The sequence below is a fragment of the Schistocerca cancellata genome, chromosome 9 (genome assembly GCF_023864275.1).
Source record: "Schistocerca cancellata isolate TAMUIC-IGC-003103 chromosome 9, iqSchCanc2.1, whole genome shotgun sequence".
In the NCBI taxonomy this organism is placed as follows: Eukaryota; Metazoa; Arthropoda; class Insecta; order Orthoptera; family Acrididae; genus Schistocerca; species Schistocerca cancellata.
The window spans coordinates 206,076,642-206,097,168 of NC_064634.1; the positions used below are offsets into that span (position 1 = coordinate 206,076,642).

The window sequence follows — 20,527 nt, forward strand, 5'->3', positions numbered from 1 at the left end:
ATCCAGCCAACTGATTCAAGGAACCACACATGGCCTCAGGACAAGCTACGGTTTGCAGATACTTACACCTAGCATACACAGCAGCTACTGACAGTCTCCTCCGTACCTCAGTGAGGTCTCCAGGCAAATATCTAAACTGCATACTGACCTCCCTTCCTGAGCTGTGTGCTATTTCTCTTAGCAGCTCTGTTAACCACCTAACACTAGGCTTCCAATGACCTACATGCCCACTATCCATGCTTGTCTGGACTTGGCTGGAAAACTGGCCACAGCCCTAACAGGCAAAATGTCTTTTGCTGGTCCAGATGTGTTGTCATACCTGCATGTCATAATTTGTGGTTAGTCATAAGAGGGCTGTGATAAAGCCAGTTTCTACATCATTCACCTTCCTTCTAGAAACACATGAAAGCACCAATGTCCACCACTCACTGCTGGATAGATAGTGATCAATTCACCTTGTGTCAACAAGCACATACCCTATTACGTAACACTAAAATAAATCCCAAAATAAGTTACTAACCAAAGCAGTCAAGGACTAATTAAGAAAAAAACAAGAAGACTGCAACAATAAACAAACTTATTCAACTGTGGAAATGCAGGTGGAGTCAATTTAAACTGCCGAAATTGCAATGCACATAAAATATGGCTGTAAAATACACAGACTCTTAGAACAAAATAAATAAAACAACTACAAACTTACTGTTCACTTCTTGTCAGTACTTAAGATAACTGCTATACAGTTGAGCATTGGAGGGAGTGTCGTTGGTACGCATTTGTCTGTGGACACAGTATGGCTGTGGCAGCAACGGCAAGGCATTTCCATTCTGAATACATTCACATGCTACCCATTAACAAACAGTACTTGATTGTTTAGGAGACTGGCAATAAGCCTGTCACTTTTTTGCTCACTTTTGTTTCTGGTTCAGGACATTTTGTAACGTAAAATAACCAAGCAGCACTGAGAACATTGCAAACAATGAAAACTAAAAACAATTATCAAGTTTCTGCCACAAGCATTGCCTACGACTGGCAGCTGAGGTAGCGGAAAGATATGACAATGGTGGACACAACAGAAAGTGTGACCAAATCATTCTCTGATTGGTTGTTGTTACGGTAGTTGCACTGTAAACAACTAACTGTCAATCACTTTGTTATTCTGATCCTGATATAAACTAAATGGCAAATATGAATAAGTACTACTGCTGCCTGTGTTGCTGCTAAGAGTTCCTCCCTGCTTTACAATGCACACCTTCATAACTGAACACAATGTTGTCTGCTCTTAGCAAGGAACCTTGGTACATCCCTTGTCGCACTCATCAAACAAATGTTTGGAGTATTTACCATGCTACAGCCCCATGTTACCACATGTAATCAGCAATCCTACATTTTTTGGTGACATCTTAGTCAATTAACTTTCTGTATATTCAGGCTCCCTATATTTTTGTTTGCTGTCTGTCTATAAGTATCATTGTTAAAGGCTTGATTTAACATTTAAATACTTCTGTTGATCCTTTGACTCTTTCAAAACAAAACTTTGCGCAAACATTAGCATAAATCTGCAGTGCAGAGAGAACACAAAGATAAAATTTTTAGTGAAAACCATTACATTTATTTATCAACATGCCACATGTCCCATGTGAAAGAGTAACTACTTGCTGTGACCTTCTATGCTACGTAAAAATTCACAGAAACCAATTGGCATACAATAGGTAAGTTAAACTCCCCATCAGAGAGCTGCGTCATCTCATTAAGACAGGATTTTATACAGAATGAATACCAAAATCATGAAGCCTGTTAACACCAACCACTGCTAGAAAGAAGAGAAGGAGCAGATTATGTAAATAAACACCAATAATACAGAAGATGCTTTGTAAATAAAAGCAAAATGCATCTGGTGTAATTCTTTTTAATTAGATTGCAGTCAGCTCAAGACAGATAACCTCTAATAACCAAAATCTTTGCTTATGTCACAGAAGCACAAAGGGATCGTCCATTATTCATGCAGACAGTTTCTACTTTTGTCATGTAATGATATACATATAGCATAAACTAACAGGACATCCATTTTGTTCAGTATGGTTGTCACACACTATGATTTTGTTCATCAGCAAAGCAATTAAGGGTGAAATCATGACTGTATAGGAAAAAGCTGTTTAAATGTGGGCCCCAACATTACGGGGGCCCTCTCTGAGAAGATCTCTGAGCAAATCTTTGTGACCAACAAGACAAATCATACAGCATTTAGAACTAGTCAATGAGGTCACACATGACGGGCTAAACATGACACATTTAAACATAATGCATCCTTTCACTTGTCACCACAGACTGAAAAAGGAGCAGTGAAAAATTTGCAGAAGTGATATATAGTAAAGGGAACAGCTCATTGAGTAGATGAAGTGTTAAGACATCGTAAGGCACATACTAGAGTGCCAGCACAATGTAGTAACCATACTAAGCAAAATAAAAATAAAGAAAGGGGTGTAGGCAGAATATTACACAGTTTTATGAAGAACTACTAATAGCTGTATCACATCACACAACATACAGTAGTGGTGCAGAATGTTTTCAAAAGTTATTCAAAACTTCCTTGATAAACCACACTTTATTAAGTCCAAGCAACTGTGGCCTTTCATTTAAGTTTAGGCTACAAAATCTATTGCATCCAACATTAAGAAATAATTGGTGTAGGCATTGTGCACAACTGCGGCAGCAGCAACTATTTTATTATTATGATCATTCCTCTCTAGATAAGTGGGCACCAACAAAGTATTTTCACATTCTGAGAAGAAAGTTGATGATTGAAATTTCATGAGGAGATCCTGTTGCAACGAAAAATGCCTTTGTTTTAATGACTTCCACCCAATTCACGTATCATATCTGTGGCATTCTCTCCCCTATTTCACAATAGCACAAAATGAGTGTCCTCCTTTGAACTTTTTTTGATGTCCTTATCAATCCTATCTGTTGTGGATCCCACACAACACAGCAACACTCCAAAAGAACACGTACAAGCAAAGTGTAGGCAGTCTCTTTAGTGGAACTGTTACATTTTCTCACTGTTCTGCCAACAAATTGTAGTCTTTGGTTTGCTTTGCCCACAACATTATCTATGTGATCATTCAGAGTTAAGTTATTCGTAATTGTAATTCCTAAGTATTTAGTTGAATTCACAATTTTTAGAATTGTGAGATTTATTGTGTAACTGAAATCTAGCACATTCTTTTTAGTACTCAAGTAGATGACTTCATGCTTTTCATTATTTAGAGCCAATTGCCACTTTTCACTTCATACAGATATCTTGTCTAAATCATTTTGCAATTTGTGTTTATCATCTGGTGATTTTATAGATAGTAAATGACAGCATAATCTGCAAATAATATGAGTGCTACTGAGATTCTCTCCTTAATCATTTCTGTAGATCAGGAACAGCAGAGGGCCCATAACACTTCCTTGGAGAATGCCAGATATTATTTCTGTTATACTCTATAACTTTCCGTCAATTACTATGAACTGTGACCTTTCTGGCAGGAAGTCACAGTACAAGTCACACAACTGAGAACAGTCCATAAGCATACCATGACAGTCCACAGGCACACAATTTGATTAGAAGTTGCTTGTGACATAAGGTGTCAAGTGCCTTCTGGAAATTGAAAAATATGGAATCAATATGACATCCCCCGTCAATAGCACTCACTACTTCATGAGAATAAAGAGCCAGTTGTGTTCCACAAGAACACAATTTTCTACATACATGTTTGCTGTTTGTCAATAAACAGTTTTCTTTAAGATAACTCATAATGTTACAACACAGTATGTCTAGTACCTCCCGCCGCGGAAGTCGAACACGCGCCAGAACAAATGGACGTGGTCAGCCCATAGAGGGCTCCGCGTCCATGGCGGCTACTCCACGCAGTGGCTCTCGCGCAGCGAGGGTGCCACCGCTACGCCATGTGCAGACAGCGGTCAATAGCCGCTCCCTCCGGTTTCGTATATAGGGACCCGCTCTGCCCTAGTCCAGCCAGTCTGGTACTCGCTCTGGATTGCGTTTCTACCTCGGCGGTACTGCGTTCTGGTCGTTGCTTGTTGTTGACATTGCTTGGCTCTGGTTCCGAGTGGATTTACTGTTGGTGTTTGGTGTTGTGGTTTCTACAAGCCCCTGTTGTTTATCTCTCCTTGTTGTGTTGGTCATAGTCGGTCGTGGTCGGTTGTCGTTGGCCTGTCGTCCAACTCGTTCTTGTGTTTACCCGGTGGTGCGTGCTCCACCGCCGGCGGCTTCCCCGCCTGGCGGCTACGATCCACAGCCCAAGGCGTTCCCGCAGTTGGTTTTGGTTACTACAGTATGTGTTATAAAATCCTACTGTGAATCGATGTTAGCAATATGGCCCTGTAATTTGTCAGATTATTCCTATTTCCTTTCCTGGGTATTGGTATGATTTGTGAGACTTTCCAGTCTTTACATACGTATCTTTCAGTGAGGGATTGGCTGTATATTTTTGTTAAACATGGAGCTATTTTATAAACAATGAGGACCAGAGGGCTGGCTTGTCTTTATTAAGTGATATAAGCTGCTTTGTTACATCAAGGATACCTACTTCTAAGTTACTTATGTTGGCAATTGTTATCAGTTCAAATTCTGGAATTTTTGCTTTGTCTTCTGTGGTGAAGGAATTTCAGAAAACTCTGCTTTAGTGGCACTGTCATCAGTAAGATCACCATTGTTATCGTGCAGTGGAGATGACTGTCTTCCCACTGGTGTACTTTACATACGACCAGAATCTCTTTGGATTTTCTGCCACATTTCAAGACAGAGTTTCATTGTGGGAAATATTAAAAACATCTTGCATTGAAGTTATACATTTCAAGTTTCTGTAAAACTTCGCCAATCTTTACAGTTTTGTGTTCTTTTAAATTTGATATGCTTTTTTTGTTGCTTCTGCAACAGTGCTCTGACCTGTTTAGTATAACATGAGATCAATACCATTTCTTATTAATTTATTTTACATATACATTATGTGATCAAAAGTGTCCAGACACCTAGCTGAAAATGACTTACAAGTTCATGGTGCCCTCGATCGGGTATGCTGGAATTCAGTATGGTGTTGGCCCACCCTTAGCCATGATGACAGCTTCCAATCTTACAGTCATACATTCAATCAGGTGCTGGAAGGTTTGTTGGAGAATGGTAGCCCATTCTTCACGGAGTGCTGCACTGAGGAGACGTGTCTGTGTCTGTCGGCGAGGCCTAACATGAAGCCGGCATTCCAAAACATCCCAAAGCTGTTCTATAGGATTCAGGTCAGGACTCTGTGCAGGCCAGTCCATTACAGGGATGTTATTGTCGTGAACCACCCCACCACAGGCTGCGTATTATGAACAGGTGCTCAATCATGTTGAAAGATGCAATTGCCACACCCAAATTGCTCTTCAGCAGTGGGATGCAAGAAGGTGCTTAAAACATCAATGTAGGCCTGTGCTGTGGTAGTGCAATGCAAAACAACGAGGGATGCAAGCCCCCTTCATGAAAAACATGACCACAGCATAACACCACCGCCCCCGAATTTTGTTGTCGGCACTACTCACGCTGGCAAATGGCATACTCAAACACTGCCATTGGATTGCCACATTATGTGGCATGATTTGTCACTCCATACAACATTTTTTCCACTGTTCAATCGTCCAATGTTCACACTCCTTACACCAAGTGAGGCATCGTTTGGCATTTACCGGCATGATGTGTGGCTTATGAGCAGCTGCTCGACCATGAAATCCAAGTTTTCTCACTTCCCACCTAACTGTCATAGTACTTGCAGTTGATCCTGATGCAGTTTGGAATTCCTGTGTGATGGTCTGGATAGATGTCTGCCTATTACACATTACGACCCTCTTCAACTGTCGAAGGTCTGTCAGTTAACAGACGGGGTCGGCCTGTATGCTTTTGTGCTGTGTTTGTCCCTTCACGTTTGCACTTCACTGTCACAGGTGGAACAGTGGACCTAGGGATATTTAGGAGCGTGGAAATCTTGCGTACAGACATATGACACCCAATCACTTGACCACGTTTGAAGTCCGTAAGTTCCGTGGAGCGCCCCATTTTGCTCTCTCACAATATCTAATGACTACTGAGGTCGCTGATATGGAGTATCTGGCAGTAGGTGGCAGCACAATGCACCTAATATGAAAAACGTATGTTTTTGGGGGTTTCTGGATACTTTTGATCACATAGTGTATCCCTCAACAGCCATTGATACTATTTCTTTGTATTTAAACCACATCTGATCTACGCTTACATATTAAGGTTGGAAGGCATGGAGACTGTCTCTCAGAAAGGCCTCAAGTGTATCTTTATCTGCTTTTTTTAATAGATGTATTATGTGTTTATTTTTGGGGGTTTGAATGTTATGGTCACTAATCCCTGTATCCATCATGATGCTCCATATCCACACAGCATTGTGTGTCCCTAAGAAATCATGTATGTTTTGACAAACATTTACCCTTTAAGTGGGTTCCTGAACTAATTGTTCAAAATAATTTTCTTAGAACACATTCAGAAAATTTTCAAACATTTATTCCTACCCCTGACTTTAAACAGGTATTTTCACCAGCATATTGAGGACAGATTGATGTCACCACCAACTGTATGAGTGGGGTACCTATTTCACATGAGACCCAAGTTCTCTTTGAAATGCTCAGCAACTGTATCATCTTGAGTTGTGGCGGGGGAGAGGGGGGGGGGGGGTCGATACAAGAAACCAATTATTAATTTATCCCGGTTGTCAAGTATAGCCTTTACCCATACTAGCTCACAAGAAGTATCAACTTCTATTTCACTACAAGGTAAACTGCTCCTGACAGCAATAAACACTCCACCACAAACTGTATTTAATAAATCATTTCTGAACACAGTTAACTCCTTTGTAAAAATTTTGGCTGAATTTAATTCCGGCTTAGCTAGCTTCCCATACCTGTAACTACTTGAGTTTCAGTGCTTTCTGTTAGTGTTGTAGCTCTGGTTCTTTTCCAACAAGGCTATGACAATTTACCACTACGATACCAACTGTATGGTGTAGAACAATAACCGATATAAGTTAACAGATGGTGATTTTGTTTAACACATGACTGCTTTTCTTCTGATGGTTTACATTCAGGTACATGTTTCCATACTCAGTATTAAGAAACAATTGTTTAAATAAAAAACAAATAACGTGATGAAGATTAAACAGACACAAATGAAACATTCGGAAGTGGCTAAGTGACAGGTGGTGTAAAATTATCATCATAACTCAGCATATAGCAGAGATGTGCATCTTAGATAGACACAACAAAAAGACTCTCTCAATTAAAGCTTTCAGGCATTAAGGCCTTCATCAACAACACACACACACACACACACACACACACACACACTCACTGCGGTCTCAGGCAACTGAAACCACACTGGGAGTAGCAGCACCAGTGGATGATGGGAGTGGGAACTGGGTGGGGGTAAGGAGGGGGCTGGAGCGGGGAGGGGGAGGGATAGTATGGTGGGGGTGGCAGACAGTGAATTGATGCATGTTAGACGGAGGGCAGGGGTGAGGTGAAGAAGGATGGAGGGGGGGGGGGGAGTAGAAAAGGGGAGAAAAAGAGACTAGGTGTGATGGCGGAAATACAGCTGTGTAGTGCTGGAAGGGGAACAAAGAAGGGGCTAAATGGGCAAGGACAGTGACTAGCGAAGGTTAGTTAGTCACTGCCCTCACTCATTCAGCCCTTTCCCTGCTGCTCCCAGTGCGGTTACAGTTGCCTGACACTGCAATCGTGTGTGATTTGCATGTGTGTGTGTGTGTGTGTGTGTGTGTGTGTGTGTGTGTGTGTGTGTGTGTGTGTTGTTGTTGACAAATGCCTTAATGGCGAAAAGATTTAATTGTGGGAGTCTTTTTGTTGTTGTGCGTATCTGTGACTCGACATCTACGCTATATGGTGAGTAGCAACTTTCCTTCTCATAATATTTTACATTTTATTCTGGATTTTCCATTGTTTGATTAAAATAACATCATACTTGCATAAAGCTGGTGTATCCATATTGTTTTCAAAGTACATTAACAACTTTTTTGCAAAAATATTTCATTTTTTGCATTTTAATTGTATATTAGCCACCATGTTAATTATTGGTGCTTCCATATTATGTCTTTGATAAAGTAGTGGCACTTCAGATGCACACACACATTCACAATGTGTTTACTTTTGACAAACAGAGGTTATGGTCAAAGAGGTTAAGTCAAAGAAGCACAGATATGTTACATATACAGCTACATAACATGTTACAAATTAAGAAAATGAAGTGTGTGTGTGTGGTTCAAAAAGCTGCTAGTTGTGGGGGGCCATGAATTACAGTTTTTTGATTTTTAAAATACAGAGTGTACATAAAGTTCAGGAACACTTTCACTTATTTATTGCACAAGAACTAAACATTGTACAGATGTCAGACATATTGCATTTTGAAAAGAAACTCAAAGTTGTTTTTTTTTGTTTTTTTTTATACAAACATTTGATAAGCGAACCATGAGTGACCTCGCAGACGTCAATACCATACCTGTCCCAGCAAGACATCGTCGACTGTGGCAGTCGCTTCCCATATTATCTCCCGGAACTCTGTTACATTACGTGGTAGAGGCGGTACATACACCAGATCTTTGATGCGTACCCACAGAAAAAGTCTGACAGAGTGAGATCTGGTGATCAGGGAGGCCATTTCATGAAACAGTTGTCCCCTTCTGTAGCATGGCCAATCCATCGGTGCGGCAGCTCCTTGTTCAGTGCACCAGCTCCAATTTGAATGGTTTCATAGACAGCTTCCACCACAGGACTTTCCACACTGTCATTGGAGCCATTTTGAGTTCACGGGATGCACGATGCACCGATTTCATTGGACTCCTTAGGAGTGTCTCTTGTATGCGCTCCACATTCACTTCACTCACATTGGGACGTCTGCTTCTCTAAGCCAGGCACAAGCAACCTGTCTTAACGAATTTGTTGTGCCAATGATAAATGGCCTTCCTTGTTGGTGGCTTCTTACTGTACTTGGTTCTAAACATCCACTGAACAGCTGTAGCACACTTGTTTTTATCAAACTCCAACACACTGAAAGATCGCTCTGCACCTGAACTCACCATGTTTGCGACTAGTGCTGACTATTGGCAAATTACCAAACTACGCTGTGGCGGTATACATGAAGGGGAAAAACTTTCAGGGTTTTTCTTCAAAATGATATATGTATGATATCTGTATAATGTTTGGTTCTTGTGCAATAAATAATTGAAAGTGTTCCCGGACTTTATGTACACCCTGTATTTCATTAGAGATGTGTAGAAATGATTTGTATGCAAGATCTACTTGTTCATCAAGAATTAGATGTGGTGATTTGTAGCTATGGATATAAATTTCAAGCTCTTCAAGAACATTCATTTTCTTTTCTTTGCAAACAGTGTGTAGCATCTGTAGGTTGTCTTTAATGGATGTGGCCGAGCGGTCATATTCTTTTAGATGTATTACAAAAGTGGATTTATCAAAATTATTGAGCCAGGAGGCATCCATGTGTTCCTGATTTCTTGTAGTGAAACTCCTTCCTATCTGGCTTATGTAGAATTGTTGGCAATTGACCACAAATGTTTGCAATGACTGATTTGCTGTGACACTGACTGTCTGTCCTGTTGCAATGAATGATGTATTAATGTAGCTTAGTGTTACTACTGATGGATATTTGAATACCACTGTTACATTAAAGGATAGCTATTTGGTTTGAAATTTTTCATTTACATGGGATGCGAGTAAATTGTGTGTGTGTGTGTGTGTGTGTGTGTGTGTGTGTGTGTGTTGTGAATCTGATTTAGGAGGGGGTACACACTTTCATTTTGTTGTGCAGTTTATAAGTTATACCTGGATTGTATCCATCACTGTCTGCAGTTTGTTTCATAATGTTACTTTCTTTTTGCTCATCAAGAGAACAGAGTGGGACTTGGGTACATGATTAAGTGTAGATCTGAAGAATACCATTTTATATTGTATTGGGTGATAGGATAAATTGTTTATGGCAATGTTTGTTTTCTCCTCACAACTAGCAGTTTTTTGAAAAAAAAAAAAAAAAACACACACACACACACACACACACACACACACACACACACACAGAGAGAGAGAGAGAGAGAGAGAGAGAGAGAGAGAGAGAGAGAGAGAGAGACTACTTCACCTTATGACAGTGTGGTTCAACAATTGTTATAACAATTTCATTTTCATAATTTGTAATATGTTATGTAGCTTTATATGTAACATTCTGTACTTCTTCGACTTAAGCTCTTTGACCATAACCTCTGGTTTTTTTAAGTGGAAGCACATTGTGAATGCATGTGTGTCTGAAGTTGCCAACTTCTAAAGTACCACTACTTTACCAAAGACATAATATGGATGCACAAACAATTAACAACAATTAACATGGTGACTAATGTACAGTTAATATAGAAAGAAAGTAAATATTTTTGTACAAAAATGTGATAAATGTAATACGAAAACAATATGGATATACCAGCTTAATGTACAATAATATTTTCCAACACATCACACAGTCACTTCCAAATGTTTCATTTGTGTCTGTTTAGTCATCATCATATTATTTGTTAAACAGTGATCTTCGGCACTGCGTATGGAAACACAAGCCCAAAACCAGTTGTGTGTTAAATAAAATCATCTTCTGTTGTGACTGGTAGCCATTCTTATTAAACACCCTATAAAGGAGCAGTCATAGAAATCAACAGTCTCCATTGTCAATAAAATACATTTAATAGTGATTATTTATGGGTCTACTTTGCTGTGTTTGTCTGCACCCCTTTTAGACTGCCATTCTTTCTGTAGTTTCCCAAGACCCTCTAACTTGAAAAACCTTCCAGTCTCCTCCACACACCCATGTAACCACTTCCTGTGTGTAATGGACTCCCCCACCCATTAAGCGGAACCCGGAAACTCACCACCCTATGGTGCAAGTCGAGCATGTGCAGCCTAAATGGTCACAAAACCGTCTGTGCCTCTAATTCAGACCCTCCGCTTGGCTTTGTACCAAAGGACCACAGTTGGTTCTGTCAATGGTGCTACAGATGGCAAGCTCTGCCTTTACTTGGCAAACAAGACCGGCAGTCTTTACTGCTTCAGCTAGCTGCCCAAAACCAGAGACGACCTCTCCTGATTCAAAGTGACACACATCATTAGTTCTGACAATAGCCACCATCTGCAGTTGGCTGCTACCTGTGCTCTTCATGGCATCTGCAAGCGCTCTTTCGATGTCTGAAATGACTTCTCTTGGGCTGCACAAAGAGCACACACTGGATTCTTTCCCATCCTGGGCAGCCACATCCCTAAGAGACCTCATTATGTGCCCAACACTGGAGCTCCCAACTACCAGTAAACCCATCCTCTGTGAATGTGCAGTCCTTGCGAGCTGAGAGGCTTCCTCTAGAATGTCACCTGGATCAAAGACTTCATCAGCCACAGATAGCACATGAAACGTGTTTATCAGATGAACTAGGGTGGCTCTCCCACTGTAGAGAAAGAGTATCAAAAATATGTAACTACAGACTTTGCTCCCTTTCTTTTTTCTGATTAAATGTAGGAAATTAATTAATAATCCCAGTAAATTCCTGCATAGGTACAGAATTGGACCACACTGTCTAACACTTACCAAGACACTGAATTGCATCAAGTGCAACACGTGTAGCAGCTTCACTGCAGTAGAGAATTACACCAGCACAATCTTTTCTGTTGACACTGCCACTATCGCAAGCGCGAGCCACATTGTACACGTAACTGCGACAGGCACTGAGGGAAGTATACATGTCTGCAATCTTGGCCTGTACGATTGAGAAAACAAATGCTTGAGATACTTTCTCCACAATGTAACCCTAAAAAAATGTTTTTTGAAAATGTAATCTTTTTAAAATATACCATAATTACAATGTTATGACAATCACATTAAACCAAATTAGTTTTAAACATGCAACAGAAAATTATCATGTGCTGGAGATTATGTTTCATAAACTATTCACTACAACAATATATTCATCTCTCAATGGTACAGATCACAAAAGTCTCCAAACAAGTTTTTAATATCTTGCAAAATTTCTTGCTCATGCAACAAACATGACATATTTGTAGTAGAATTACAGCAAACTGTGAAAACTAATGAGTATATGCACAAAATTACGCCAATGTGATAATACTGGCTCAGCCATTCACGACAGCAGCTGTTAAGTTCGCTAATGTTTCTTTCAGAATAATTCTAGAAACTGATCTTAGAAGGCAACACCAGTCAAAGAACAGGTAACGACAAGTATGTACATTTTTCTCATACAAAATGAATCCAGTTTTCAGATGACAAGTGGCTCATATGTCAAGAAAATCACACACCCTGACCTATATTTGAGTGTGGTCTTTCTGACACAAAGTTGTGGCTCCAGCCATGCTCAGGCTTGGTCTCCAAAGTGTTAAGTAAACGAGTCATTCAGAACTTATGAAAATCCTCTTTTCTACGACAGCAGTACAGGCATGAAGGACACTGTGGTAGTACCCACCACCAGTTTCAATCTTAGGTTAATTAATGAACCATTCCCCATCCATTACTTCACCAAATGTGCCTGTGTGGCTCATTGAAATAAATGGCTGACAGACAGTGGCTAGCTTAATGTCCTCGATGATACGTCAGCAAGAATAGCCACTCACATTAATTAAAATATTACTTACAGACATGCTCTGGTTCAAGGGTATCAGTGATATCCTACTTGCATAGCTGAACAGCAATATTGTGACTGTGCATAGATTCTAAAGCTGCAAGGGGAGTAGGGAGAGCACCACAGAAACTACAAATTGGGGTGGTCATCTGTAAGAAATAGGGAACATGGGAATCCTGGTAAAAATTTCAAATATTCTTAATGCATCTTAATCAAACAGTGGAAAATCCAGGATGGAATGTAACAATATTATGAGAAGGAAAGTTGTTACTCACCACATAGCAGAGATGCTTAGTCATAGATAGCCACAACAAAAAGATTTTCGCACTTAAAGCTTTTGGCCAATGGCCTTTGTCAACAATAGATACAAGTGAGCGCAGGCGAGATCCACCCCCCCACATGACTGCAGTCTAGTCTCAGGCAATTGAAACCTGTGTGTGTGTGTGTGTGTGTGTGTGATGAGAGAGAGAGAGAGAGAGAGAGAGAGAGAGAGAGAGAGTGAGAGCACACGCGCTTCATGCGTGTGTCTGTATCTACTGTTGACAAAGGCCATTGGTCAAAAGCTTTAAGTGTGAAAATCTTTTTGTTGTGCCTATCTGCAACTCAGCATCCTAACTCAATGGATCTTACTTGAACAATCCATGTTAAGAACAGATCAAGAAAATTCCTTCTACCATGGAATGTTATTTAACAAGATATCAATCTTAAAAGCTCAGTTATCCGATGAGCTGTACTACTGATTCATCAACATCACAGTTATCAGAGGTTCACTCAAAATAACTATTGGAAACGTGACTGAGAAACAGCTTTGGCTGCAGGATGCTTGTGGGTGTGACTGACTCCATTACATCTATTGAGATTCAGATAAATCAGATGAACAATAGTGCCAAGTTTTTGCAACACACAGAGAGTTTACATGCAGACTGCAGTGTGACAGCAGCAACAACAACCTCACAGGTGCTTATTATTCAGGGTAAGTACAATGTAGAATTTTTCAGAATACCAGAAAGTGTGTAAAGCATTTACAAGAATTGTCATGGGAAAATAACTGAACAGTAATTACTATTTGTTTGAAGTTGTGCTTAACTGGAGTAACTTTTCAAGTAAAGGCTCATCTTTCATGGAGACAGCTTTCCACAAGAATGTAAACAATCATTAATGGTGCAATATTTACGATAATTTTGTGATGTTTTATGTCATGAAAATGTCTAGCGCTACAAGCTAATGTCAAATTAGGTTAGTAATATGAATGCTAAATCTAGGAAAATTTGTAAGCAGATGACATTACTAGATGTAAACCAAAATCACATAAAAATGCTGTCACTGACAATGTTTGGAATCAATAAAACAGTGTGTGAATGGTAAAATAAAAATAAATTTTCAATACTTGCAAATGCCTTTAATCATTATGGGCAATGCATATGTAATCTACAATTAAATGGCTAACCCACGGCACAAACCCAGTTGCAGGTTGCTTATCTAACAGCAACAGAAATTTTGTTTTCCGTGTTTCACACAGTCACTGACCAAATTTAAAAAGATGTCTTAACCTTATCACTAAGAGCTATAACCTTCTGTTAAATGTTTAACACAATGTCATGAGCGAAATTACCCAGACTATATTTATCCAGTTTTGAGAATGAGAACACATAACAACTTCCAACAAACATTACAGATTATTTCAGACCTTCATGACACTTTTTCTTACTGACATGCCCAACAGTATGACGAAAGGAAAAAAAATTATCACTCACTACATTTTTACTGTTCATGCAGCAAAACAACTGTCTCATCAGGAACAACATTTTAATTCATTACTTCTTTACTACTAACTCTGTTTGCAACACATTTTGCAGACACCATCCAAATATACCACTGAATGTTTCTACAAAACTATATCACTGTAAAACACATACCTTGGGAGCTACTGAATTTTATACTTTGGAGTTTAATTCTTTACGAAGTCGGGATGGGGTTTACTCGTTAAATACTAATGTGTATGACTTTAGGCATATTTCCTGACAGACTTAAGTATGCTGTGTTAATACCCATCTACAAAACTAAAAATTACTGAACCACTTCTACTTATACATCTATCTAACTGTTTCTAGTCTTTTTAGAAGTGTCTGAAAAAGTAGCCTGTGACAGAATAATGGATCATGTAACTGAGTAGAACTTGTTAACCAACTCTCAGTTTGGCGTTAATAAAGGATACTCCATAGAGAAAGCAATACAAGATCTCACAAACAAAGTACCAGTAGAGCAAAATAAGAAAAATTATCATGTTTGTGTATTCTGTGACCTTGCCAAAGCCTTTAATTATGTGGATCACAAAATTTTTGAAAATTCAAATACTGTGGTAATGATGCAATCCCTCTTTCATGGATGAAGTTTTACTTTCATAACAGAAAGCAGATTATCTCTTTAACAGACTGTTTCACATTCATTTGAGTAACCTCAGAATAAATGATCTGTGATGCTGAAATGTTTGCTGATGACAGAATTAGTAACTAAGGACTCAAACTCAACCTTAGCAGACACATCTCAGATGGCAGCTGAGCTTTACTACAAGGGATTTACTGTGAACAGTTTACACCACAAAGACCCACATTAAACAATTTCAGACCAGCAATAATGACTTTTTAGCATTAAAAAAAGACAGTAATGACCATAAACTAAAAGAAACATATAAGAACTTCCTTGTGGTCCAGCTGAATTATTTAAAATGAAGCCAACACATATACAAACTAATCAAGAATTTCAGTTATGCCCTTAGAAGCAGCTCTGATTGTGTTCACCTTGAGACAAGATTGTTGGCTTATTTTACATATTTTCACTACCTGCTGTCATGAAACTATCTTCTACGGCACTGAACCTATGGTGAAAAATGTATTTATTCAGCAGAAGTGAGTAGTAAGATTACTGTGTTCAGAAGATGCCTTTTTAAAGATCTTGGAAACTCTTACACTCACTTCCTAATGTATTCACTGTTAATGGCTTTCCTTGCGGATAATAAAAATCAGTCTCTGATGAAAAAATCAGTTTCAGATGAACTGTGATTTATAAAGACACAATACAAAACACAAAATTAATTTCAATGTAGAATTTGTTTCTTTGTCTATGGTTTGGAGTGGATGTACATACTCTGCAGAGAAGACATTCAACAAGCTCCCATCCAACATAAGAGCTTGAATGAAGAGTGCATCCACAGATTCAAGTCCAAGTCTGGAATAAATTTTCACTTGTAGATTTATTTGAATGCCCAACTGTAGCTGATGTTGCAATTTCTCTTTTGACAAGGAACTTTTGCTGAATACTGTACTACACTTCAAAATGACACAGATAGAAAACTATTTTTCAATATAGTCACCAAATATCTATAGACAACAGCTGAAATATTCTACGAGTTGTCTAATTTTTTGAAAATAGTAATACACACCCCAATCACAGAGCCCCTCAGGAACCACTGTGTGAGTGTCCTCATCATTGAAAAACCTCTGGTTCCCTCTCCCAGATACTCTTTCAGCTTACCAACAGGATAGAAATTGCCTGCTACAAGAACTGGCCTGCATGGTGGAGCAGCATCAGCCACATCTGTGTGGCCAAATTGCTTGCACAACTTCACTAGGCTAGGTGCAACATTGCATTCATTCCATTACTGCTAGGATTTCACACTGAATCTGTGTGCAATTTAGACATCTTGCCCAAAAGAATTTTACTGTCATGCGTACTTCATCTATGGAGTAAGTTTCCTGCTGGCACACCATTTCACTCCCACAATGTGGTGCACCTGTTATTTGTACCACAGAACAATTGTGTCTGCAGGAAACCCGTAACATGTACGCTTTTCTGACAATGCACCACTCATTCCACAGTGGTCTTAACATGGGATGATATTTCTAACTTACTTTCTGATGTCCCTCCATAAGTCTAAATTAAATCTAAGCTAACATTCAGTTATGTTTGCAAACCAGTGAAATTCAGATGTGAGAATTAAATTACCTGCATAAGCTGGAATTCTCCAATTCTCTGCCCAAACTGTTTTCTCTCATGCAAGTACTCAAATGCAATGTCACAACAAGCTTGCATTATTCTGAAACATTGAAATTTATGGAAGTTAAAATTACTGAAGTAAATAATCACTCAGTACATAATACTAACAACTTGAAAAACAGCAGTACACATTTCCTAAAATAACAATGCTATAAGTATTAAACAGTAAACAAAAAGATTGTTTCAATATCTAGCAGACAACAATTGATCAGGATAAAATGATACAATCCTGTTAGCGACTCAGCTGATGCCTCTTGCAGGGAGACAAAGATCTGAGTTGGTTCAATCATCTACATGAAAATGAACTTCCAGGAAATGAGTTACAAACAAATATAGAAAAAAATACAATCGATTTACCACAATAGCATTGCAGTCAAATGCAAATGTTTAAAATTCTTTAGCTTTTGGAACATGTAGATTCCTTATCAAATGAAAAGAAAGGGGACATTAAAATTTTTTAACAATGAACATTTTGTAAATCTATTGCCACCTAGTAAATAGGTAACCAAAAGTTACTTACTGAGGAATTACAATCATATATTAGAATGTGCAAGAAACAAAACTCTGGATAAGTTGTACCAAGGGACAGAACAGAATTCAGTGTTCTGGCTATGTGTGTGTGTGTGTGTGTGTGTGTGTGTGTGTGTGTGTGTGTGTGTGTGTGTGTGTGTGTGTGTGAGGGAGGGGGGCGGGGGAGGGGGCGCACGCATGCGTGCACCACTTATGAATAAGAGAGAAGATCGACAACAATAAACCATTTTCTATACTGTAAAGGAGTGAGATCATTTTTGTTTGTCGAGAGTCCATGTTGAGAAATGATACGAGGCAGTCACTTTGATACAGACTACAGGTTTCCAGTGATTCACCGTTTGAAAGTTGGACTGAGAAGCAGAAATGACATCTGAAAACAATATTATTCTAAATAATTTGGAAATAAAGGAGACTGCTCACTGAATACCAGAAATGTTGAGTCACTGACAGGCTCACACAAAACAGAAAGAAAATTTGCTAGTGTATGGGTTTTAGTTTAGGTTGGCCAATACAAGAAGTGCGAATTTTTTTTTTAGAAAGTTTAAAATATGGTGGCAGTTAGCCAACAGAGCATTTATTTATCTTTTTGTATTGCTTGCATCCCAGCCATAGCTGTGTGCACATAAAAAAGTGGGTGGTGGGGCGATGCACAATGGCAAGGGTCAGTGAAGCTCCAGCCAATACCTTCATTTTGCTGCATATGCCTGTAGCAGAACATTTACCACTGTTTTTCCATGTTAGTTTAGGGATCGTGATGTTATTTATCATGTTCATTGTTAGTGGCATAAAGCACACACAACAAGTATTATACTAAGAAGCAACAACAGCAGTTTTCTAGGAGGCTGAGAAGCAGAAACAATGGCCCGTTGTAGCAATCACCCAAGCATAGCCAGTTACCAGGGTAGGCAACTGCTGGAATGTGAGACATGGAACAAAGGCAATGAGTACACTGGTGGCACCATCAAATATTCTCCATATCTATGTACACAGAACACATTGCACTGCCCCCTTCTGACGTGCATGCCACTATAGCTAGAGATTGGAGGGGTTTTGCTGTACAGAGGATAAACTGTAGAGACCAATGGCCAATTGTGTCCTTGTACAATAAAAAAGAATAAATTAGTTTACTGATTTTTAATGTTAGAGTTTGCCCTTTTTTCCTCCTTGACCTGCAAAAAATGGTACAGCCTAGTCCATCTGAAAATAGGATGAAGTTCAGTTGATCTCATTCTGTGATCAGATAGCATTAAAGAAAATTATTAAAACAAAATTTAGTCTATACTCAGAAGACATTAAATAACCTTTCTTGTGGTTCCAGACACGGCACATAACAACACTAAGAATATAGCAGAGTCCCACTAATCCGAACCGCAGTAATCCGAATGTTCGGTTAATCCGAACATGAAAAATGTTAGTCTAAGTATGGAAAACTCTGCAGTAAACTGCTGTACACACACACTATTTTAATTTACACAGTACAGTAAACATGTATTGGAAAAATTGGCAAGAAAACATTAGGTTTAAACAATGCATAATAATGAAAGGAAAAGCTGTCAAACTTACTAAAATACAGCGGACATTTTATCCCTACTTTTTAGATGACAAAAACTCAGTCATAGTTTTTTGGCGTAATGAAGACAGTCTGTTATATGACACATGGTTGCACCATTGTCTCAAACATCAAATCAGCAGGTGTAGCAGTGGGCTTTTGCTCCAAATAATGAGGTCAAGGGCTTCTGCTGCATCACTGTGTGGCACCAGCTCTCCTTTGTCACTTTAAGGCTCATTGTCACTTCCATCACAGCAGTTCCCTTCTTCCTAGTCTTGAGTCACAGCAGTGTCAATAAGGTTCTCCACACATGCCCCACCCACTGCCATCCACTCACCTATATCTTCTTCACTAGCTTCTTCACATCCAGGGATACTGTATCATTTGTAGTAGATTCACTCAGTTCTTCTTCCAATTACAAATGGTTGCTTTACTAACACCCAGTTCTGTTTCCAGTTTAGGTACATTCTCACCATTGTCTATCTGCTTCAAAGCATTCAGTTTTTCTTTGAGAGTTAACATTGTAAGTTTCCGTTTACTCATGACGAAAATACGCACACCACTACACCTGAATAAATACAATACAACTGTTATGCGTGCCAGCGATAGATAACTAACATAACCAAGTGCTCTGTGAGCCAACTGGTAGTGCACTGACCTCAGACACTACAAAGGTATCAACAATGCACAACAATAAGTGCAGGGAGTGAGAGTGAGCCACTGTTCCCAAACCTGTTCCCATTGGTTAACATGGTGTACCTACTTATCTGCTTGGTATACTTCATTCTAGAAACTCATCACCGTAATTCCGGCTAGTCTGAACAAATCGGTAATCTGAACAAGGTCTGGTCCCAAATTAGTTCATATAACAGGATTCTACTGTAATTGGTACTTAGGGAATGTTTGTGCCAATAACTGCGCAAGAGCAGAAAACCATTGAAATTATTTAACTGCAAGAGAGCAGCAGTAACTGTTATCTGAAACACACCTCTGTTTACAAAACATTGTTTATTTTGCAAACGGGGATCAGATGCTTATTTATGGCTAATCATCATCAAAATCACAGTCACACCCTAAGCAAATGTATGCTTTCTGCAGAACCTCTTTTCTGAGGCACTATGAGCAATTTTCTTTTAGCGGACTTTTTTTGATCTAGATGATATTGTCTTCTTTTCCCATCTCTCTCCTATTTACCTTCTTCTCCTTTTTTTCTGTTTAAGAGGATTCTTCATCAGTGGAGAGAGGATTTCCAATTTGCCTCTCCTCCACTTCCTTCTGTCAACCGCCAGCAAATTTGTAACAAGTAAGTGCAGAAAGAAGTATGTGCACCTGCAGCACTTAGTCCTAGTACTTCCGCAGGATTTTACGGCCAGCTGCTCGATGGTATGCACTTCTGAACAAACTACCATAAGGTAAGCATTCTTACCCTAAATTTCACTAATTGACAAATATATCTTAGACCTCATTACAAGAAAGGCAGGCCACTACCACTGTGCATATGGGAGAGCAACAGCACATAAGCTTAAGGGGAGGTTTACTATCTTTGCCCCGAAAAAAGCATTTTCTTTGAGAATTTTTTTTTCGGGATCTGTTATAGATATCAATGTCAAATTTGGTCAAAATTTTTATTGATATTTCTTCTCCAAAC

General features: G+C 39.1%; 1 protein-coding gene across 1 annotated transcript in view; it reads right to left on the reverse strand.

Moving 5' to 3' along the window:
• Nucleotides 1–20,527, reverse strand: part of LOC126101566 (isovaleryl-CoA dehydrogenase, mitochondrial) — a 67,485-nt gene that overhangs the window by 5,282 nt on the left and 41,676 nt on the right. The window contains exons 6-7 of the mRNA XM_049912211.1: nucleotides 16,749–16,839; nucleotides 11,702–11,870 (exon numbers count right to left, since the gene is read on the reverse strand). Coding sequence (XP_049768168.1) covers nucleotides 11,702–11,870; nucleotides 16,749–16,839 — 260 coding nt within the window. The remainder of the gene's footprint in view (nucleotides 1–11,701; nucleotides 11,871–16,748; nucleotides 16,840–20,527) is intronic.